We start from the raw sequence: 25852 nt of genomic DNA on the forward strand, positions 1-25852 counted from the left end.
CAGATTTAGAGACAGAGAGATTCACACAGAGAACATTCAGCATAAAGAAGACTGAACTCAACTCACAATGAAGATCCTCCTCATCTTCTTCACTTTCTCCCTGATCTCAGGTCAGAGCTTTTCTCTTTCATCACTGCAGTAATGATGCTGTTTTCTGTTCATGAGGTTTCTGATCACAGTATCAATCTGATTGACAGGTGCAGTGAGATGCGTCAGTGTCACTGGATATTCTGGAGGAAGTCTTCTTGTTGATTCACAGAAGACTTGGTTCAGTAACTCTGCTAAATATATGGCCAAATTACCTGAGTGGAGAACAATAATAAATTATAAGAAACATGATAAATGGATTAATGAAGGACGATTCACACTGTTTAAAAACAATGAGGGAAAACTCATGATCTACATCAGAGAACTGAACCAACATGATGCTGGAAGATACTGGATTAGAGTTGTTGGCCAGCAGTACATTGATATGACTTTGAAGGTGGAAGAAGGTCAGTCATATAAAGATTAAAGTTTTTGTTTAGTAAAACTACTTATCATATAAAAGCTATCTGTAATATATTTCTTTATTATGTGACAGCTTTATTTATTATTACAGATCTATGTTGTAAAGTGTCAAAGAGAGTGATGGTGAATATTGGAGAAACTGCAACCTTCAGCTGTGAATATTCACAGAATCATATTAATGATCCCAAGATCATATTCAAAGAAGGAAAAGACTCAATTGAGACAATATATAGCACATGGAATAAGAAACAAAGATTCAGAGTTTCTGATGACAAACAGAAAAATATATTCAATGTGACAATTTCTGCTGTGACTCCAGATGATGGAGGAGTTTATTTATGTGGAGTTTGGATCAAAGGACAGTCATACAGTTACTCCATTATTAAAACAGTTCATTTGCACATAATGAGTGAGTAGGAAAAAAATTATCAATACAATCTATTTGTCATTGTTACCTTTCAAAAGCTACTCTCAATGAAGTGCTTGATTTAAGCGCTATGGGAAAACCTCTCTTTTTTGACTGGTTGTGAATGTGTGGAAACACGTGGAAGAATTTGGCTTAAATAACCTCTGGTGATGATGTCATCAGAATGTGCAGGTCAGAGGCTATAAATAGACGTGTGACAGGTGCGCTCATCAGGTCATTTTGTCTGAAGAACCGCATTGTGTACTGTGTGTGTGTGCTGGAACACTTTCCTCTCAAACTATACTCTTTTAGTTAGTTTTGTCAGGAAGGAATAAAGCCTTTCTCACTCTCTTTCTCTACACCGGAAAATAAAAAGTAGTTTTTTTTTAAATAGAGAGAATCATGTCGAATGGTGAGTGCAAGCATTGTGAGTTGCTCTACATTCAAGTGCTTGGTGCTCGTCTTGTATATCGCGACTCAATCTGGCTAAGGAGCGGGAGACGGATCATTCCCTTTCTCTCTTCAGAACGCGTCGTCCTCCCGTACGCTGCCTCGGCATGTAGATTCTCGTCAATACAGATTACGGGTCTGTATATAATGTATAAAATGCGAGGGAACTGAGCAGACCCTTTCTCTCGTTCTCTCTTCAGATCGCATTGTCCTCCTGTCTTCTGCTGAAGCACCACCCTTCTTCAGATCGGGCTGAGCACGTAGACTCTCTTGTCAATACAGATTACGCATTTGCTACATACGTATATAATGCGAGGGATCTGAGCAGACAGGAGATTCCCTTTCTCTCTTATTCCTATGATCGCGTGCAAACGAATGGTGTGTGTTTGCAAGCTATGATTCTTCATTGAAAATGCTCTAATATCAAAATGACTATATTCAGCCTGTCGTCCAGACCGTTTTACTTGTCTGGTTGATATTTGGCTGCATTTAGTTCTGTGAAATGATTTAATATTCATCTGATGAAAAGTTAGATGCTTGTTTTAGTATTTTGTCTGGCTATTATTTGGCTATATTTAATTCTGAGGAATTAAATGGCAAAATAGCCACCCGGAGATGGCCTTTGAGCGCTCCTACCGCGATGATAAAGTGCATGAGGAGTTACTCGAGGTGGTCACTCGTGCAGTGGCCAGATTACAGCTAGACTGACCACAGGAGAGAGAGCAAGCGCTCTGAGTTAGAGCAGATTTCTTTCCGGCGGCCAGGGGGAGGGGCCTCAGCGGCCTCTCTTCCCTTCTTCATGTGTCTTTGTGCCCTCGACGTTGACTTATTCAACTATCGTGGGTGCAATGGCACGTGGTAATCATAAAGTGAGCAATCCCCAGTAAGCTGTGCTAAACAACATTCACGTTGGTTGGGAAGGCGCTTCAGTCAGCGGGTCATGCTGCTGCTTCTCTTCACACTATGGCAGACGTACCAGGCCTACTGGGGTAATAAAGCCCCGCGGAATGGGGCACCTAAACATATATTAAGTAGATCCTTCCCGACACCCTCATGACACCGCTGTTCCATCCCCGCTACCATTGGTGTTTCGGGGAGCAGTGGTTTCCAGCGAAATGTTACATATTCAGTTGCTTCCTGCTGTTCCCCAGGACACGGGATATTTAACATTCCCCCACTACTGGAACTTGCTGATACAGTCCAGAACTGCAACTCTGCTGGACAAAGGGGCCATAGAACATGTTTCCCTCCGAAACAGATAGTCTGAAAACTGCGCCAAGATTTACCTTCGCGGTCTGAACCGTTCTCTCAGAATATTCAAGTTTAAAATGTTGACAGTTGACAAATGCTGATTGTGTCTCAAATTCAACCCAAAGATTGCTTTGTCACAATCGACCTCAAGGATGCATATTTTTATATAGAAATTCTGCCACTATACAGGAAGTTTGAGGACAAGGTATTTAGGGGTTGTATGGGACTCCATGTGGGCACAGCTGTCCCCCGCACATGTCAAGTCCATCTTAAACACCCTGAGTGATATTAGGCCAGGTCAGGAAAATACTTTCCATCACTTTCAAAGCGTTCTAGGTCTTTTGGCAGCTGTGTCCTCGGGCCTTCTGCACATGAGACAGTTTCAGCTGTGACTAAAAGCCAGGGGATTTCGTCCAAGGGCCAATCCACAGAGGCAAATAAGGGTAAGGCTTCTAGCCTTTCTATGTGGCATAGACCCCGGTTCCTCACCTTGGGTCCCACTCTAGGTGCGTGTTGTCATCACAGGTTGTTTACGACAGACACTTCCCTGAAGAGCTGGGGTGCTGTCTGAGATTGACGTCCAGCCCGGTGGATCTGGATAGGCCGTCAACCCGACTGGCACATCAGTTGCCTTAAATTGATGGCTGTATTTCTGACCCTGAAGAACTTCCACCAGTTAAGATGCTACCTTGTCCTGGTGCGGTTGGACAACATTGAAGTAGTCACTTGTATATATCACCAGGGCGGACTGTGATTGGGCGAACGCTGTTTGGACAAACTAGCGCAATAGTTTCTGTTTTGGGCTCAGGATAAGTTCCTGTCCCTAGGGCAATTCACATTCCTGGAAGCATGAATGTGGGAGCAGATTTATTGTCCAGACAGGAGGTCACACATGGGGATTGGAAGCTCCATCCTGATGTGGTCAGTTAGATCTGGGAAAGATTTTTCGACACAAAGCAGACTATGTCACATTTGATGAGGGATGCCATTGCCATAGCCTATGAGGCGCACAGTCAAGCTTCGCCTCTAAGCGTTAGGGCTCATTCAACCAGGGGGTTGCATCCTCCAGGGCTTTAGCATGAGGTGCCCCCTTTCAGCAAGTATGTGATGTGGCAGGCTGGTCCTCTACGCACACATTTATTCGATTTTATAGTTTGGATGCTCATGTTACTCCATGCTCATATGTCCTTGAGTCGACATCCCAAGCTCATGTCTGGCGGCGTTGGTATTCTCGTTCCCATAGCGCTTAAATCAAGTGCAGCATTAAGAGTAACTTTTGAAATGGAACGTCTGTGGTTGCTTGACTGTAACCCTGTTCCTTGAAAAAGCGGGAACGAGATGCTGCGCTTCATTGCCGCACTGAGGGCATGTTCAGGACGTTCTTCAGACAAAATGACACACATGTTCACAACCAGTAAAACAAAGAGGTTTTCCCATAGCGCTTAAATCAAGTGCAGCATCTCATTCCCGCTTTTTAGGGAACAGAAACCCGAGATTTTAACCCGAGATGTTTTCCTTGTTTCATATTTTTATGTAGTTCTCCCAGTTTACAAATTAATACTTTGAATGTTGACAGATTCGTGTTGCGGAGCATCAAAAACAGTGAATGAAAACAGTGCAGAAACTGCTTTCAGCTGTGAATATTCTTTGGATCAAAGGTATGATGGGAAAACCATATTCAAAACAAGAAATGACTTAATTGATGAGATGATCTCCACTACTAAATCACAGGATCAGAAAGAAAGATTGAGCATTTATGATGACAGACATAAACATTTCTTCAGTGTGAAAATTACTGCTGTGACACCAGATGATGGAGGAGTTTATTTATGTGGAGTTTGGAACAACAGCCATTCGTACAGTTACTCCATTATTAATACTGTTAATCTATATATTATTAGTAAGTAGGACAAACTCTAAATCAAATCTTGCAAAAACTTAATATAATTATCTTTGAGATTTAATGATATTTGTGATTGACAGATAAAGTGGGCGTGTCTAGAGTGACTGGTCACTCAGGAGGTCGTATGATGATCAAGTCTGAACATCCTCAATACAAAACCAAGCCAAAATACATCTGTAAAGAATCAGATGGATGTTCAGAGAGGAAGAATCCAGGAGTTCAGGATGAATGGATTGAGAATGGAGATGTTTCTTTATATGACGACACCAGAGCAGGAGTCTTGATGGTGTTTTTTAGAGAGCTGAAAGCTGCAGATGCAGGAACATACAGATGTGGAGTGAATGTGTCTCACTATACTGAGAGCTTCACTGAACTTCAGCTGCTCGTCAGAGACGGTGAGGAACCAGAAATACTGGCATGCATGAAGTATTAGTGATTTTTATGTAATTTGTCTTTAATTACAGATGTAACGTTTGTGATTGAATCTGCTCATCTTGGTGAAAAAGTCAACATAATTTGTCAGACCCCAAAAGAACATAAAGTTCATTTCTGCAAAGAGGATGATAATCATATCTGTCAAAACATAAGCACATCTGCAGTGACAGAAATGAGTCCTTCATCTGAGAGAAATGAAGAGAGAGTTTTTACAGTGAGCATCAGTAATGTGAGCGTGAGAGATGCTGGAGTTTACTGGTGTGGAGCAGAAACCAGAGACACACATTTGACTTTCATCTCCCTGACCACCAAAATTCAGCTCAACCTCTTCAGTGAGTGAATTCAGATGATTTCATTGTAGTAAATACAGTATATTCAGAATCATGTGTGTTAAATGTCTGTGTTTGTTTGCAGTGGCTCCAGTAGTGAGACGTGAAGGAGAATCTGCTGAGATCTTCTGCCCTTATGATTCAATCTATAAATCAAAGTCAAAGTCTCTCTGTAAGGGGAAGTGCTCCACTAGAGATAGAAATACTCTCAATGAGACTGTGAGAGAAGAGAAAGAGACCAAGACTGACAGATTGACTCTAAATGATGACGTCACTGCAAGTGTCTTCACTGGGACCATCACTGGACTGACAGCAGAGGATGCTGGGAAATACTGGTGTGCAGTGACATTAGAGAGAGACGTGAATTATCTTCACACTCATCTGATCGTCATCATGAACGAGGGTGAGGAAGGTTTATACATCTGAATATGTGAAACTATGGCTGTGAATTGATGTTCTTATATTTCTAATATTTCCAGAGCTGAACTTGACTAAGTATGAAGGAGACGACGTGTCAATCCAGTGCAAACATCATGATGAACATCAGAAATGCTTCTGCAAAGCACATGAACCCTCCATGTGTGTGAAGGATGGAGTTTCATTGGAGACGATCAGAGATGATCGATTCTCTTTCAGTGATGAAGCTTCTACTGGAGTCTTTACTGTAAACATCACTGATCTGAGAGAAGAGGATTCTGGGATATACTGGTGTGGATCTCACATCACCACTAAAGTCACTCTTACTGTTAAAAAGGGTAAGATACATTTTTGTATAATTTTGCATTGTAAATTAAGTTCCCTTTCAGTCGGGCACGTTCGACATAATCACGCCAGGTCATCTTCGAGTATTGTAAAAACGGACCAATAGACATTGGTGTGCGTGAATTGCATCACACGCCCCGCCCGGCAGCGCAGGTATAAATACGGAAGTGGATGCACGCACCAGTTGTCTTTCGCTTCAGAGCCGATCGGTTATCTGATGTCTCTGAAGAGTGTTGTTTCACAACGAGCGAGTGTGTCTGTGTTCTTCTGCAAGACTCTCCCAGTGCTGGTGGTTACAGCAATTGCAGCGGTGATCGTGAGCTACGGAAGCTCTCAACTGCTGTTTTAACAGCATTTTTATAAAGAGTGTTTTGTTGACGGCCGGTTGAGGGTGGAAGTAGTGAGTGCGTCATTGTAAAGTGTTGCCGCGGTTGTTCACCTGTGTGCTCCGGCACTGGTGACGGGTCCCATTTCCTGAAAGAGCAACACAGGTGTGTTTGCATCTTTTTCAAGATGCCATTCCATCTGTTCGTTTCTGGGTGCGGTAGGGCTCTGTCCCCCTCTGACGGTCACGATAGATGCATCACGTGTTTGGGCTTACAGCATGCTGAAGCAGCTCTCGTGGATGATTCATGTTCTCAGTGTGGGAACATGGTCATCTCTGTGTTAAGATCGAGACTCGCCTTCGTTAAATGCGAAGGTGGAGTCCCCACGTCTATGCCCCGCTCTAGAGCGCCCTCTGGGTCAACTTCCCAGGGGAAGCCTGGAGTGCCGCATGGTTTGGGTGATCTGAGGATTACGGTGAGGAGAAATCCGCCCGGCAAAGCCCTGTGGATCCCTCCCTCCTTTCTTACACCGCAGCCAGTGGAGCTCCCAGGGGAACGTGCTGGTCCCTCTTTAGTGGACCAACCAGCCGTTTAATTCGGGGCCCCTCCAGAGGACAGGATGTCCATCGCAGCATCGGAGGGAGAGCTGTGCTCTGGAAATTCCTGCAGTGGTTCAAGCTGCAAGAACTGCCGGATGACTAAAGAAACGTTATTAGCAAGATGGTAGAAAACTGCACATTTCTTGTCTATACCACCCACTGCCACTTATACCAACGACGGAAATAAGTGCAGTTACAATAGCTTAATATTTGTGGGCGAGCGTTGCTATAGAGAGTGACAATATTGTATTGCAATATGTAGCACTTCAAAGTCAATACCAAATCAAAACTAGTTAGCACATTAGTTGTAATTGAAAATGTTTAATGACAAAATAAAATAGTTACAAAATAGATGTATGAGATGATGATAACTTATACCATTAATCTTACCCAGCATGTAAAATGTTACCTGAGAGAGAGAGAGAGAGAGAGAGAGAGAGAGAGAGAGAGAGAGAGAGAGAGAGAGAGAGAGAGAGAGAGAGTGAGTGAGACAAAGAAACGAGAAGGCAAAAGGAGAGAGCCCCAAGAATAAGAGAGCCCACAAGAAAGGGACCCAGAGAAGAAAAGAGACAGAGCAACAGTTTCAATCTTGTTTTATCCTTTCCTTGACCATGTGACTAAAACCCAAATGTGAGACATTCAAACTGACCAATCAGATAATTACACTTCCACCACTGTACTAAAGGTGTGACAATTCATCGACCCCCAAAGTACAAACATTTGGCCTGCAGGCCTAGATCACTATCAGCCCCTCTGTGCCTTAGGAACTCCAAATGGTCATTGTGGTAGGAACAGGCCCGTCGCGACAAGGCAGGCAAACCAAGCAATTGCTTGGGGCCCCGAGCTGGCCTGGGGCCCCAAGACAACGACTGGTTAAGAATAAAATGCAACGACAAACTGTGTGAGCGCCCCTTTGATAGTCAATGCAGTAAAGTGCAATGACACTGTTATCGGGATCCCCCTCAAGATGCCATTCCCTCTCAGTAGTCGCTGACAGCAGCCAGCCAACCACGTGATCTCTGCTGCCGGCAAAATACAAAAACTCCTCGGCAGTCATCATGAAGCGGAATTATGCTTCAGGAAGGCAGAAAAGAATGAATAGAAAGGAAGAGGAGGATAAGAAAAAACAAGATAGTGGTAAGTAGGGGTGTAACGATACACGTATTCGTATTGAACCGTTCGGTACGAGGCTTTCGGTTCGGTGTTCGGTACGCATTTTCAAACCGGACGGTTCGTTGGATCATTTTTCCTGCCGACCAAAATTTCGTTATTTCAAATGTAGGCGCGTTGCGCGTGGCAAGCGCGCTCATAATGTAGAGACGCCGGCGCGACCACAACATTGCCCAACATCAAATGGCAAACGTAATGTAAGCGGAACGAAACTGAGCTACTCGTTATTGTGTGGTTGACAATGGCCTCCATGTCCATTTTGCTTGGGGCCCCCAAATTCCTTCAAACGGCCCTGGGTAGGAAGAGGGGGGTAGAAAACCAGTCAAGCAAATATCTTTGTTCATTTAAAATATCTTGGATTATTTTCAATTCTACAAAGAAAAGGGCCGCCGATGCGGTAGGGCTCGTCTGGAATTCTCCACCGTGTCCCGAACCATCTCGGTTGGATGATTGGTTTCTCGGAGCGGACCCGCCGCCCCAGGCCCTTTGTTCCCTGAAGTGCATGAGGAGCTTACTAGATTGTGGACGGCACCCTTTTCTGCCAGAAACCGCCTTAGTAGTTCCTCCTCCCTCACTACCTTTGATGGAGGTGCAGCTACGGATTACAAGGCTATCCCTCCAGTGGAGCGGTCTGTCGTGATGTAGCTGTGTCCGGCGACTGCTACCCCGAGAGTGTTCGATCACTTCTGTACTTCCTTCCTGCAGAAGATGGGTCAGAGTGTGGCTGTTCCGCTTAACCCTCAAAATGGTGTTGCCCTTAAAGCACATCAGGATGCAGTTGAGATATGGGAAGTACGACTTGATCGTCAGGTTCCTGACCGGTGCAAGGAGATGAAATCTTCCTTGCGCCCCCTCTATACCTTCTATAGGGACCTATCTCCAGTGCTATTGCACTCTGAGACCTCCCATGAGTACTACAGGTGGTTGAGTTAAAAATCTGTTTTTAAAGAAACAGTTCTCCTACTAAGGTAGGGGACCTGCACACATTTTCGGTCAAAAAATTGTGCCTGGTTTTGGGCCGGCTAACTCTCATAACCCCGGCCTGGATTTGTGCCCAAGGTTCCTACCTCTCCCTTAAAACAGGACCAGATGGTGAGCCTGCAAGCACTGCCACGGAGGAGGTAGACCCAGCCCTGACTTTTCTAGTCTAGTGCGGTTATATAGGACAGAATATAGTTCTGCTAGTGCGGTTATATAGGACAGAGTGCAAAGTCTCAGGATCTCTCCAGCTCTTGTCTGTTATGGAAACCAGCAGAAGGGAAGGCAGTTTCCATGCAGAGGTTGGCCTACTAACAGATAAATGAGTGTGGCCATAATCTTGGTGAAATCCCAAGGTGCACCGTGCCCACCTGGGTAGTGAACTCCTTCCTGGGCCTTGACATGAGTGCCTCACTGACAGATTAAGAGTTGTGGGCTGGGCGACACCAGCACATTTGCTAAGAAATTAGCCTATGTGTCGAGCCGGTTGCTTTGTGGGCTCCCTTCACACGAATCCAGCTTCACCTTAGCCCGGTTTGTAGTTTCGGCTTGCTGCGCCATTCCCCTCCTATGGACTGGATAAGTGCGCCTTTTTGCTCTAGTTGAGTTCCCTCTTCCGAACCCAGTTATTGGCTGGAGCCAACTCAGTGACATGCCATATGTTGTTGTACTGCCGCTAAGTTCACTCAGTCAATATGTGTTTCTCCACGTTACCTCCTTCGGGCAGAATATGGCTTCCGCAGCGTAGACCTTCCAACGAAAGGTACGCTTTCCCAGTGGTCCTGTGGAACAGCAGATAAATATCATAATCATATTAAACAATAGGGGTCGGTGGCATAAACTGCTAAGACTAGTCTTTCAAGTTAGTCATCAAAATTGAGGAATTAAGTCAAGTCAAGTCAAGATTATTTGTATAGCGCTTTTCACAATACAGATTGTATCAAAGCAGCTTCACAGTATTAAATTAAAATAATACAACAAAGTTTGTTTCAAGAGGAATTTATTGATTGATAAAATTAAATTAAATATCCCCAAAATATCCCCAACTGAGCAAGCCAAAGGCAACAGTGGCAAGGAACCGAAAAACTTCATCAAGTGACCTAATGGTGTCCTAAAACTCCATCAGGTGACCTAATGGAGAAAAAAAAACCTTGGGAGAACCCAGGCTCAGTCGGGGGCCAGTTCTCCTCTGGCATTTATGAGCTAGAGGCCGGATTGTAGTTTGAACTGTAGGATTATATGAATGCCTGGCTGAAGAGATGCGACTTTAATCTAGTTTTAAACTGGGAGAGCGAGTCTGAGCAACGAACAGTATCAGGAAGACTATTCCAGAGTTTTGGAGCCAAATGTGAGAATGCTCTCCCTCCTTTGGTGGTTCTGGATATCCTAGGTATGACCAAAAGCCTTGAATTTAGTGATCTTAAAGAGCGCGATGGATTATAGGGTGATAAAAGATCCGTTAAATAGACTGGAGCTAAGCCGTTTAGGGCTTTATAGGTCAGTAGCAATACCTTGTAATTAATATGGAACTTTATAGGTAACCAATGCAGTGATGATAAAATCGGTGTTATATGATCATATTTTCTTGATCTAGTAAGAACTCTAGCGGCGGCATTTTGGACTAACTGTAGCTTGTTTATTGAGGATGCAGGACAACCAGCTAGTAAAGCATTACAGTAATCCAGTCTCGAGGTCATGAATGCATGAACTAACTTTTCTGCATCAGAAACTGATAGCATATTACGTAGCTTAGCAATGTTTCTAAGGTGGAAAAATGCTGTTTTTGTAACATATGAAATATGATTTTCAAAAGACAGGTTGCAATCGAGTATAACACCCAGGTCTTTTACTGTAGAGGATAAAGTAACAGGACATCCTATGATGTTAAAGTTGTATTGTGCGAGGTTTTGTATTGTGCGAGGTTTTGAATTACATTTTTTATTATTTATTAATATTAATGATTTTATCTATTAGTTTTGGCTGTAATCAGAACAGCAAAATCAGAGCAGCTTCATAAAAATACTACACTTTTCATTTATTCACAACTGTGTGTATTTGAATTCTATGAATTCTGAATGTTTGTTTACTATGTGTTTAACTATACATTTGTACATCCCCATTTCTCTCTAATCGTCACTGTGTGTGTTTATGTATTTTCAGATTTCTCTTTGATCAACATTATTTCTTTGTGTTTGACTCTGCTGCTGATTGGAGGATTCACTGTGACTGAGTGTTTATTAAGATGAGGTGATGCTGTCCTTCATAAGCACACACACACACACACACACACACACACACACACACACACACACACACACACACACACACACAGTCACACGAAAACATATCATAGGCTACTGGGGCCAGTTGCATAAAAATACCCATCATGTTAATATGATCAACTAGCAGTTTGGTAGGTCTTACTGTTCACTATTAAATTAGACCAATCTACATTTTTATGTTACAGGTATGAACAGTCTTAAAGAAAAAAATTTGATGACTAACTTGTAAAACTAGTCTTAGCAGTTTATGCCACCGACCCCTATTGTTTAATATGATGCTCATAATTGCTACAGACTAAACCAAGAACTGTTTCTGAATTTTTTCTTCGAGACATTTTAAAATGTCTTCAAAGGGATGTTTTTTCAAATGCAGCTACTTGCGTTAACTTCTGATGTTGCTCTCCCTGCTATTATTTTTCATATATTACGAACGACAGCGCTTCCTCAGATTCTACTGTCAAGTTCTTAAAATTGTCTGAAGACACTAAAAGCATTGGCCTTTTTCAGTATGGAGATGAATCCGTATATAGGCAGGAGGTGGAACAGCTCTCCTTGTGGCAGGGCTGGACTGGGACAAAAAATCGGCCCGGGCATTTTGGCCCAGACTGGCCCACTATATGATCATAATTAATTATCAGCCCTTAATTATATGCATACCAACTCCTACTCCTTAAAACCACTAATGCCATGTAATGAGTGAGTATAGGAATGAGTGAAAATTTGACATTTATTAATTAATACAGTTGAACTATACTCCACAGTGATGAATCCTAAAACAAGCTATAAGCTGCAATGGCATAGCAATACCAGTGTTTCTCACAGGATTTTTGGTAAAACTGTGGTGGGTGGACCTTGGTTCTTCTAGGGGGGTCCGGGGGCATGCCCCCCCCCCCCCCCCCCCCCCCCGTGAGAAAATTTTGTGCATTTTAATGTTAAATTCATCAATCTGGTGCACTTTGAGAGTTCAAAATTAAAAGCTCCAACCCATATTCAGTGTGCAAATTATATGAAAAAATTCAAACCTCTTTTAGTTACAGTGTCTATTTACATTACACCTACTACATAATAATAGTTATAATATTAATCCAATGACAGTAATAGCCATATTTTGTAAAACAAATGCACTAAAAAATAAAGGAAACTTTCATAATTAGTTTTGTACCAATTTCTATACTTGAAAGAGATAAGCACATGATCTTTTATTTTGACGCAAACTGCATCAAGGTTTTATTTTGGCGGAAAACATGGTTTACAAATGCCTCTCATTAAATTTCTAGTGAATTGCGGTAATCGTCTTTATATACTGTCTATGTAATCGTCAACTATGCAATGTGGAAATAATCTGTAACTGGGTTATGGGTTCCTACACCGGATCATGACATAGCTTAAAGGTGGTATCAGTGATTTCAGGCCCAAAAATATTTTTCACATTCATCTAATCTTTCCTAACGATCCGCCAGCTGCCCGCCCCATAAGCATGCCGTCTAAAAACCGCGTCTCTGTAGGCAGCCTAGGCTCTGAGATCTGCACACAAAAACAAATGGTTTAGCCAAACACTCAAAACCAAAACAAATAGTGTTCCAACCAATCACCGACAGGGGGAGGGTGCTGTGAGGTTTTGAGCCAGCTTTTTCTTCAGCTCTGACTTCGCTTGCAGCCGTGCACCAGCACAAAACCTCACAGCACCCTCCCCCTGTCGGTGACTTTTTTTGACCACTGCATTACACCGGCACAAACCCAATTAAGCAAAACAAAACAAAACGAATGGGCCGCCGATGTACAAATTTTATGGGCCGTTAAACATAATAATAATAATAATAATAATACAAATTATGTATGAGTATGAGATGTATCAGCCCAAAAAGCACGTCGGCCCACCGGGCAAATGCCCGGTATGCCCGATGGCCAGTCCAGCCCTGCCTTGTGGTGTAGACGCAATAACCTCCAATTAAACATCAGCAAGAGAGATGAGTGTTGACTTTAAGAAAAAACCTTCATGTTTGTCTCCACTCATAATTAATGGTTGTATAGTGGCTAGCAGTGAATCCTACAAGTTCCTTGGCATTACCAAGTCAAGTCAAGTCAAGTTTATTTGTATAGCGCTTTTCACAATACAGATTGTATCAAAGCAGCTTCACAGTATTAAATTAAAATAATACAACAAAGTTTGTTTCAAGAGGAATTTATTGATTGATACAATTTAATTAAATATCCCCAAAATATCCCCAACTGAGCAAGCCAAAGGCAACACAGGGATCTGTAGTGGGAGTGGAACATTGTCCAAATCATCAAAAAAAAAAAAAGCATAGCAGATGATGTTTTTCCTCCATCAATTAAGGAAGTATAACCTGTCAAGGGAAATTCTGTGCAAATTCTACAGGGCTTCGACTGAATCTGTCCTGTGTTCATCATTTACTGTTTGCTACAGCTCTGCCACCCAACAGCATACCTGTCAAACCCTCCCATTTTTCGCGGGATTCTCCCGTATTTTACCTTGCTATCCCGTTAAAATATTTTCCTGTATTTCTCCCGTATTTCTTTATCTTTCTATAAAAAAAAATCCCACTGGGCGCAAACCAGTTAAGCGGAAATCCCGGGACGATTAAAACGATTACTGCAAGATTCCAGAATAGCTTTTTTCCTCCAGAAGCTTTAAAAATTTTAAATACTATCTGACTTCTCATGTTATCTTTATTTTTCTCTCTTTTGTATTCATGTAATTAAGAGCACTGTTGTTATATTTTAGTTTAGTTATAGTTGTTGTCTGCTAAGCACTGTATTTGGTATCTGCAACTTTTATAATACATTGCATATATGTGTGGGACTCCTCATTCCTGTGACAAATTCCTTGTGTATTTTGCATACTTGGTCAATAAAGTTGATTCAGACCCTTCATTCACTGAAGTTATTGTGTTTTTGTCTGTAAATTTAATTCTGCACATCATATTTTTCTCTTGTTTAATCTCAGATCGCACATTCTTGAGCAGATCCAAATGACTATACTCTACTGCACACTTACCCACAATCCCCTTTGATCTACACCTGCCACTATACTCCACTGCACACTTACCCACAATCCCCTTTGATCTACACCTGCCACTATACTGCACACTTACCCGAAATCCCCTCTGATCTACACCTGACACTATACTCTACTGCACACTTACCCATAATCCCCTCTGATCTACACCTGCCACTATACTGCACACTTACCCATAATCCCCTCTGATCTACACCTGACACTATACTCTACTGCACACTTACCCACAATCCCCTTTGATCTACACCTGCCACTATACTGCACACTTACCCATAATCCCCTCTGATCTACACCTGCCACTATACTGCACACTTACCCATAATCCCCTCTGATCTACACCTGACACTATACTCCACTGCACACTTACCCATAATCCCCTCTGATCTACACCTGCCACTATACTGCACACTTACCCATAATCCCCTCTGATCTACACCTGACACTATACTCTACTGCACCCACAGTAAAAAATGGGGTGTTAATATTTCAGAGTAAAGTTATTTTAACCCAGATAGAGTATTTTCAACATTTTGGAGAGTAAAGTTGCTCTATCAGTGGAGTTAAAAGTAAGTGTAAAAATCTGCAGAAACGCATGACAATTTCAACTCTACAGCAGTGATGAATACCCGCCATTGTGCTGTGCTGAAGTTTGGCACGCATGTCGGTGGAGGAAGATTGCGATGGAGTAACGTACGTTAGGCCACTGATATTGCTAGGTAAGTACGTTAACATCCCTGTGTTGTCAACACCAAAACGGTATTTTTTAACTTCACATAATTTTAGAGTTGTGCTGATATTAGTTGAGGTCATATTACAAGTAACCAGCTATAGCAATCCGTATCGGTAACTGTGTTTATTTATGTGTTGCAATATTTTCACGAATGAAGTTGGTCAGAATGATTTATGCCTAAAATAACGTTAGCTCGGTCGCTATAACAACAAAAGATTTAATACAGTTAATAGCTATTCTTAGCTAACGTATTTTTTAGCTTCCCAGGCAACGTTAATTGGGTTTTTTATATATACTTTTAATGGTAGCATGCTTCTGATAGTTAATGTTGGTCTTATAAAACGATAACTTAGATCACTGATTGCATGACGTGTTTGTTTAATATGGCTTAACCATTTTAACGGGTTACTGTTCGAACTAAAATAGCTAATGAGCTAGCTAACTTTGGCATAGTTATTTGGTAGCTAATGGGACACCATGCCTCTAAACTTTAACTAGCCTAAGTTAACCCATTTGCTGCAGAAAATAGCCTATTCAACCAGCACAACTTTGTCTTCTTCAGCCACCCTTTGCAATTGCAGTGTAACATCTAACTTAAGTAATGCATAGTGCATTGCCACTACTGAGATAAATGGATAGGTAACTCTTAACTTAGTAGAACAAGCCCTACATTATGATTTTTTATATATATATTCTTTGTTAACAGGGGCAAAATGCTGTTGCGTGTTCAATTCGGGGAAGAGCAGAAATATGTCAAGCTGTCTGAGCTGACATTCGATGCTTTCTTGAAAGAAGGTGGGTATATTAGGTTAAAGCAATATACATCACCCAATGACAAACTAATACAGCATTAACCTATTATGTTATGATATCTAGTTAGGTCAATAATAATGTCTGTTGTGCTTTATATTTTCAGTTACATAAAATCGGGTGCAGATACTTGTCTTTTTTTTTTAAACAGCGTGTCTAAAATTCAACATACCAGAAAGCAGGCAGCCAGACATTAAGGTGTATGACCAGTCAGACACAGACACATTGCAGAATGAGAACATTTATTGTCTTAAAAAATAACTGTTTCTTGTAATATGTTTCTATGTTTTGTACAAATTTCATAATGAACAGGTGCCTCTCAATCATCATCATGCTCGGGTACATCTGATGACACCGTCATCCTGAATTTCATGATGTGTGACCCTGTTGAAGAAGAAGCCGCTGCCGAAGGAAGCCAGCCTAAAAGGCCATGCCACATAAACTACGAGGCAAAAGCAGTAAGTTGTGGAAATTGCTGTTAAGTCCAATCTGAATGTTGTTTCACCATGGGAAGTGTTCTTTAGATAAGTATTTTTTTCAGCATTACATTTGGTTTTACAATAACGGAAAGCACATTTTATTCCACCTATAGTTGATTGAAAAAATCCTAACATCAAAGCCTGGTGGTGAATGCATTATGCAAGAGTATGGAAAAACCAAATCTCTGACAGATGCCACCAGAAGACAGATGATTAACATACTTGATGCTGAGATGACAGAAACACATGTGTAAGCATTAAGCATATAGATGGGCTGTAAAGAAACATTGTTATTATTTTACAGTTATTAATTATGTAAATTGTGTTGTGCAATGTCAATTGAGTGTGATGTTAACTTTGAATTCATATGCTAGGACATCTCCCCCCAAAAGTGTCAGAGTGATGTATGCTCAGGGGATAGTAGCTTTGTTTCCCTATCTAGAAGACCCATACTCAAAACATGGATATGTAAGTAAATGGGTTATTGCAACATTATGCACATATTCACTCTTTGAAATGTTAATAGTACTCCTCTATAATTTATTTATAATCACATAGGAACATTACTACGATCCGGAGAGTGGTTCGGGATACCTTGCATGGCGATTGAAGACCATACAAAGAAAAACAGCAGAGGAGAGAGGTGCCTCAGTCAGCAAATCTCCTAAAGGTATTTTTACTGATCAATGACATGTGATTGTAATGGTGACCTGTGAATTGTACAGAAATGAGTTAACATTGTATTTTGTCTTAAGTTGGTGGGCCAGGCCGTGGTCGTCAGCCCTTCACCTATGACAGAGAGCCATCTGATGAGGATGTGGAAGCAGCTATTGCTATTTTGAGAAACTCTGCTGATGAAAAGACTATCCGTGAGAAGATGAAAATGACCTTCATATATCGGCAAGCAGTGGTCAACGATGAAGCCAAATCATCAGATGTCTTCTTGGTCTTCCCACGATTTCTGGACACACCAGGACTGGTATGACATCTTAATTCACTGCATCACCAAAATATCCAATGTAGCATTAGGTATTACTCATCACTTCTGTCTATGTGTGTTACATTGCAGATAGAACAAGATTTCAGACTTCTGTTTGGTGAGGCCACTGCCAACAAATTCTTGGAGAAGTGGTCAACCACTTTCAAAGCAAAAGTAATAAAGGAAAGCCATGGACTTGTACCCACCACAGAACTCTTGGATTTGATGCGCAATGCTGAGTCAGCTGCTGAAGTTGAGAATGGTATGAATGGAACTGTTTTACTTTTTATTGTGGGTTATGTAGGTGTGTAATGTACATTTTCGTAATGGTGCAAGTTGTCAATTTGAATACTATGCTATGGCATAATGTTAACCAGGTTTTTATTTACTTATTTGTAGGCTGGGACAGTGAAATGTCTGCCATCTTGCTGCTGCTACATTTGCTACCACCATCTGCACAAGGTAGAAAGAGGCCGGGAAAGCTGTCTGCATATCAAGCTGTAGATCAGCTCATCAGATTTCAAAAGGTATGCTTAAAGGATTAGTTCACTTATAAAAAAATGTTTGCTGATTATTTACTAACCCCCATGTCATCCAAGAGGTCCATGTCTTTCTTTCTTCAGTCGAAAATAAATTAAGGTTTTTGAGGAAAACATTCCAGGATTTTTCTCCATATAATGGACTTCAATGGTCACCAACGGTTTGAGGGTTCAAATGAGGGTTCAAAGTCTGTCTCAATGCAGCTTCAAAGTCTCGACATCCCCCAGCAGAGAAATAAGGGTCTTATCTAGCGAAACGATTGGTCGTTTTCAAAATAAAAATAAAAATAATATACTTTTTAACCACAATTGCACGTGTTGTAGAATCTCAAGATGCGCCACGCATTACGTCATGACGTCGGAAAGGTCACGCGGGACATAGACGTAAGCCGGTTAAAAAATGTAGGGAAGCGCGAAAAACTCGATCTCATTTTCAAAATCGTCCGACATCATTGTTTTTTTTGTTTTTTTTGTTTTTTTTTGGTAAAGGCCGTTTATATTAGTCTTTGTGAAATGTCTCGCGTGACCTTTCCGACGTCATGACGTAATGTGTAGCGGATCTTGAGATTCTACAAGACGTGCAGTTGTGGTTAAAAAGTATATCATTTTTATTTTTATTTTGAAAACAGCCGATCGTTTCGCTAGATAAGACCCTTATTTCTCTGCTGGGATTGTGTTGAGTCTTTGAAGCAGTATTGAGATGGACATTTGACCCCTCATTTGAACCCTCAAACCGTTGGTCACTATGGAAGTCCATTATATGGAGAAAAATCCTGGAATGTTTTCCTCAAAAGCCTTAATTTATTTTTGACTAAAGAAAGAAAGAAAGACATGAACATCTTGGATGACATGGGGGTGAGTAAATTATCAGCAAAAAATGTTTTCAAAGTGAACTAATCCTTTAACAGTTGTTTAAAATGTATCTTCCATCACCTCAATCTTGTGCACAGTTTGAGGTGATCTGATCTATTGTCAGAAGTTAGTCACCAAAACAATTCTTTTGAATGTGTTTTGTTGTAGGTTGGAACCAGTGTGCAGCAGCATCTAACATCACCCAAAGCAGTCAGCCCTACCTTCTCGCCCAGGGATCCACACAGAGCACCATTCACTCCTACTTCATTGTGGTTGACAAGCATGCACTTCCATGCAAGGCAACAGGTTCAGTTGGAGCTTTTGACGAACTCTTTAAAGCCCATTACGTCTTTGGTACGTCATACAGTTCTTCCCTGAGCAGCTTTTTCACTTTTGTGCAAACAACCATCTATAACATCGACATGGGGGAAACAAAAGAGACTCCTAGAGTTGCAGAGTTGCGAGCAAGAATGGTGCGTTAGTTGAGATAAAACTATATATAAGTGTTTTCTTTGCAAAAGTGACCATCTTATCTATCTATCTTCGCCATACATTGTGAATAGTTGTTCAGCTGTAATTTCTGATCTAAAGGCAGCAGGTGTTGGTCAAAGTACACTGAATTCTGTGGTGATTTCCATGGAAGAGATCGTTCAAGATTTATATGGAGGGAATGACACAACTCTACTTGTTGTGCCATATTGCTTTCTCTGGTAAACATTTTTATGATGTTACATGTTTCTGTCAGAGACAAGGCAATGAGTTTGCAATGTAAATTACCTGGTATTGAAATACTTTTTTTTACAATAAATGGTGAGTGCTGTGATCTAGTGTTATTGTGCTTGTTTTCATTTGATAGTAGTTGATAGTTCTATAATTCAGTAACACTGCATCTTATGATTTATGTAAGGAATAATTGACGACAGGCCGTTGAATTATTAGAAAAATAATGCACACCCGAGGTGGTAATGCGGTCACGACGCGAAGCGGAGTGGCCGTTACACCTCGGGTGTGCATTATTTTTCTAATAATTCAACGGCCTGAAGTCAATTATTCCGCTTATACTACAGTTACCACACCTCGAAACATTGTTCAGATTATGTATTTCAAGACGTTTGTAAAGTTTTTGTCATTAAAACGCTCTTGTATGTAGGACTAATTTCTTACGCATCTAATCCCATGCCTCCGTTGCTAATTCCAAAACGTCATTTCAGAGTTAGTAACGGAGGTTTGAGCCGCTGATAGCAGACTAATGCTGGGACACACGACTAGCTGACACATTCTCTGACTGTTTCATCGACTGCAGCAGATTTTAAACACCGACTTTGAACAGACTGAACGCGCTGAACACGCGTTTGGGCATGATCAGTCATATAAGTATCAAATTACATTCATAACCGGCCTTAAAGTGTGTTCCCGGCTTTATGCAGTTATTAATGCAGTTATTAGAGAGAGATGTTGCAATAATGAGACAGAAAAGCATGTGCGTCAATATTATTATTTATTAATTAATTCAATTCGTTTTAATGAATTCGTTAATTCTTTTTTTCTTTCTATTATTGACAGATGACAGTAGACTAGCCAAATAAATGAAACCCAAAGCCCTTTTAACAAGTAGGCCTATCAATAATTATTTATTTGTTAAATTATCTGCAATAAAAATCCGTGCTGCAGGACTATCCATTTATTTAGCCTATATTCAGTTTAATTTTCTATTGATTATAGATAGGACTTTATAGTTTATTTATTCAAATTAAACTGCATGTTTCTATTGATTGTGAAGCTAGACATTGAAAATTGCAGATCAAGCGCATGGGGCGAAATGCTTTTTCTTGTTATGATTTGTATCCGATTTTCCGTTATTACAGTTGACTACGCGAAGTGATATGGAACTGTAATGCGGTCAAGACCTGCCTGGAACTACTTTAGCCGTGCGTTTCCCTGAAAATAATGCACACCTTAGAACGTTCGTCAACCAATCAGATTCAAGCATCCAACGGCCCTGTAGTATAAATATTTTTTAAAACACTGTAGAGAAATTAAAAGTAAATATTACACTTAAAGTGTCATTTTTTAAAAGTTAAATTGTAGTTAAATTAACTCTATACAGTGTAATCATATTACTCTTAACAGTGTGATTAAACTACAGAGTTAAATACTTTTACACATTTCATTGTTATTTTTTACACAATATTGAGTAGAATTAACTCTAAAAACTTGACACTGACCAAAGAGTAAATTTTACACTGATTTCGAGTGGGACCAAATGTTATCTGAAACAGAGTCAAATTCAACTCTATAGGAGTTAAATTAACACTTCTGTTTTTACTGTGCACTTGCCCACAATCCCCTCTGATCTACACCTGACACTATACTCTACTGCACACTTACCCACAATCCCCTCTGATCTACACCTGACACTATACTCTATTGCACACTTACCCACAATCCCCTCTGATCTACACCAGCCACTATACTCTACTGCACACTTACCCATAATCCCCTCTGATCTACACCTGCCACTATACTCTACTGCACACTTACCCATAATCCCCTCTGATCTACACCTGCCACTATACTCTACTGCACACTTACCCATAATCCCCTCTGATCTACACCTGTCACTATACTCTACTGCACACTTACCCACAATCCCCTCTGATCTACACCTGACACTATACTCTACTGCACACTTACCCATAATCCCCTCTGATCTACACCTGCCACTATACTCTACTGCACACTTGCTCACAATCCCCTCTGATCTACACCTGACACTATACTCTACTGCACACTTACCCATAATCCCCTCTGATCTACACCTGACACTATACTCTACTACTTACCCATAATCCCCTCTGATCTACACCTGTCACTATACTCTACTGCACACTTGCTCACAATCCCCTCTGATCTACACCTGACACTATGCTCTACTGCACACTTACCCATAATCCCCTCTGATCTACACCTGACACTATGCTCTACTGCACACTTACCCATAATCCCCTCTGATCTACACCTGCCACTATACTCTACTGCACACTTGCTCACAATCCCCTCTGATCTACACCTGACACTATGCTCTACTGCACACTTACCCATAATCCCCTCTGATCTACACCTGCCACTATACTCTACTGCACACTTACCCACAATCCCCTCTGATCTACACCTGCCACTATACTCTACTGCACACTTACCCATAATCCCCTCTGATCTACACCTGCCACTATACTCTACTGCACACTTACCCACAATCCCCTCTGATCTACACCTGCCACTATACTCTACTGCACACTTACCCACAATCCCCTCTGATCTACACCAACCACTATACTCTACTGCACACTTACCCACAATCCCCTCTGATCTACACCTGCCACTATACTCTACTGCACACTTACCCATAATCCCCTCTGATCTACACCTGCCACTATACTCTACTGCACACTTACCCACAATCCCCTCTGATCTGCACCTGTCACTATACTCTACTGCACACTTGCTCACAATCCCCTCTGATCTACACCTGACACTATACTCTACTGCACACTTACCCATAATCCCCTCTGATCTACACCTGACACTATACTCTACTGCACACTTACCCATAATCCCCTCTGATCTACACCTGCCACTATACTCTACTGCACACTTGCTCACAATCCCCTCTGATCTACACCTGACACTATACTCTACTGCACACTTACCCATAATCCCCTCTGATCTACACCTGACACTATACTCTACTGCACACTTACCCACAATCCCCTCTGATCTACACCTGACACTATACTCTACTGCACACTTACCCATAATCCCCTCTGATCTACACCTGACACTATACTCTACTGCACACTTACCCATAATCCCCTCTGATCTACACCTGTCACTATACTCTACTGCACACTTACCCACAATCCCCTCTGATCGACACCTGACACTATACTCTACTGCACACTTACCCATAATCCCCTCTGATCTACACCTGCCACTATACTCTACTGCACACTTGCTCACAATCCCCTCTGATCTACACCTGACACTATACTCTACTGCACACTTACCCATAATCCCCTCTGATCTACACCTGACACTATACTCTACTGCACACTTACCCATAATCCCCTCTGATCTACACCTGTCACTATACTCTACTGCACACTTGCTCACAATCCCCTCTGATCTACACCTGATGCTCTACTGCACACTTACCCATAATCCCCTCTGATCTACACCTGCCACTATACTCTACTGCACACTTGCTCACAATCCCCTCTGATCTACACCTGACACTATACTCTACTGCACACTTACCCACAATCCCCTCTGATCTACACCTGCCACTATACTGCACACTTGCCCACAATCCCCTCTGATCTACACCTGACACTATACTCTACTGCACACTTACCCACAATCCCCTCTGATCTACACCTGCCACTATACTCTACTGCACACTTACCCACAATCCCCTCTGATCTACACCAACCACTATACTCTACTGCACACTTACCCACAATCCCCTCTGATCTACACCTGCCACTATACTCTACTGCACACTTGCTCACAATCCCCTCTGATCTACACCTGACACTATACTCTACTGCACACTTACCCATAATCCCCTCTGATCTACACCTGACACTATACTCTACTGCACACTTACCCATAATCCCCTCTGATCTACACCTGCCACTATACTCTACTGCACACTTGCTCACAATCCCCTCTGATCTACACCTGACACTATACTCTACTGCACACTTACCCACAATCCCCTCTGATCTACACCTGACACTATACTCTACTGCACACTTACCCACAATCCCCTCTGATCTACACCAGCCACTATACTCTACTGCACACTTACCCATAATCCCCTCTGATCTACACCTGCCACTATACTCTACTGCACACTTACCCATAATCCCCTCTGATCTACACCTGCCACTATACTCTACTGCACACTTACCCATAATCCCCTCTGATCTACACCTGTCACTATACTCTACTGCACACTTACCCACAATCCCCTCTGATCTACACCTGACACTATACTCTACTGCACACTTACCCATAATCCCCTCTGATCTACACCTGCCACTATACTCTACTGCACACTTGCTCACAATCCCCTCTGATCTACACCTGACACTATACTCTACTGCACACTTACCCATAATCCCCTCTGATCTACACCTGACACTATACTCTACTACTTACCCATAATCCCCTCTGATCTACACCTGTCACTATACTCTACTGCACACTTGCTCACAATCCCCTCTGATCTACACCTGCCACTATACTCTACTGCACACTTACCCACAATCCCCTCTGATCTACACCTGACACTATACTCTACTGCACACTTACCCATAATCCCCTCTGATCTACACCTGCCACTATACTCTACTGCACACTTGCTCACAATCCCCTCTGATCTACACCTGACACTATACTCTACTGCACACTTACCCATAATCCCCTCTGATCTACACCTGACACTATGCTCTACTGCACACTTACCCATAATCCCCTCTGATCTACACCTGACACTATGCTCTACTGCACACTTACCCATAATCCCCTCTGATCTACACCTGCCACTATACTCTACTGCACACTTGCTCACAATCCCCTCTGATCTACACCTGACACTATGCTCTACTGCACACTTACCCATAATCCCCTCTGATCTACACCTGCCACTATACTCTACTGCACACTTACCCACAATCCCCTCTGATCTACACCTGCCACTATACTCTACTGCACACTTACCCATAATCCCCTCTGATCTACACCTGCCACTATACTCTACTGCACACTTACCCACAATCCCCTCTGATCTACACCTGCCACTATACTCTACTGCACACTTACCCACAATCCCCTCTGATCTACACCAACCACTATACTCTACTGCACACTTACCCACAATCCCCTCTGATCTACACCTGCCACTATACTCTACTGCACACTTACCCATAATCCCCTCTGATCTACACCTGCCACTATACTCTACTGCACACTTACCCACAATCCCCTCTGATCTACACCTGTCACTATACTCTACTGCACACTTGCTCACAATCCCCTCTGATCTACACCTGACACTATACTCTACTGCACACTTACCCATAATCCCCTCTGATCTACACCTGACACTATACTCTACTGCACACTTACCCATAATCCCCTCTGATCTACACCTGCCACTATACTCTACTGCACACTTGCTCACAATCCCCTCTGATCTACACCTGACACTATACTCTACTGCACACTTACCCATAATCCCCTCTGATCTACACCTGACACTATACTCTACTGCACACTTACCCACAATCCCCTCTGATCTACACCTGACACTATACTCTACTGCACACTTACCCATAATCCCCTCTGATCTACACCTGACACTATACTCTACTGCACACTTACCCATAATCCCCTCTGATCTACACCTGTCACTATACTCTACTGCACACTTACCCACAATCCCCTCTGATCTACACCTGACACTATACTCTACTGCACACTTACCCATAATCCCCTCTGATCTACACCTGCCACTATACTCTACTGCACACTTGCTCACAATCCCCTCTGATCTACACCTGACACTATACTCTACTGCACACTTACCCATAATCCCCTCTGATCTACACCTGACACTATACTCTACTGCACACTTACCCATAATCCCCTCTGATCTACACCTGTCACTATACTCTACTGCACACTTGCTCACAATCCCCTCTGATCTACACCTGATGCTCTACTGCACACTTACCCATAATCCCCTCTGATCTACACCTGCCACTATACTCTACTGCACACTTGCTCACAATCCCCTCTGATCTACACCTGACACTATACTCTACTGCACACTTACCCACAATCCCCTCTGATCTACACCTGCCACTATACTGCACACTTGCCCACAATCCCCTCTGATCTACACCTGACACTATACTCTACTGCACACTTACCCACAATCCCCTCTGATCTAC

General features: G+C 42.1%; 2 protein-coding genes and 1 long non-coding RNA gene across 3 annotated transcripts in view; all 3 read left to right on the forward strand.

Annotated features, from left to right (window-relative positions):
* Positions 1-217: 217 nt before the first annotated feature.
* The window catches only part of LOC309493668 (polymeric immunoglobulin receptor-like), a 282931-nt gene continuing 257296 nt past the window's right edge, over positions 218-25852 (forward strand). Inside the window, exon 1 of the mRNA XM_082162859.1 lies at positions 218-494. Coding sequence (XP_082018985.1) covers positions 290-494 — 205 coding nt within the window. The 5' untranslated portion in view covers positions 218-289. The remainder of the gene's footprint in view (positions 495-25852) is intronic.
* Positions 1982-6839, forward strand: LOC309494750 (polymeric immunoglobulin receptor-like; the record flags this gene model as incomplete). Its single annotated transcript, XM_082164161.1, has 6 exons — positions 1982-2045; positions 4601-4915; positions 4985-5287; positions 5370-5687; positions 5764-6054; positions 6718-6839. 6 exons carry the CDS (start codon positions 1982-1984, stop codon positions 6837-6839), a joined length of 1413 nt encoding a protein of 470 aa, XP_082020287.1.
* Positions 17609-19025, forward strand: LOC309495357. The gene is made up of 3 exons (XR_014204628.1): positions 17609-17701; positions 17839-17966; positions 18999-19025. It is a non-coding gene; the product is annotated as an uncharacterized lncRNA (long non-coding RNA).

Source organism: Leuciscus leuciscus, assembly GCF_965113295.1.
Source record: "Leuciscus leuciscus genome assembly, chromosome: 3".
In the NCBI taxonomy this organism is placed as follows: Eukaryota; Metazoa; Chordata; class Actinopteri; order Cypriniformes; family Leuciscidae; genus Leuciscus; species Leuciscus leuciscus.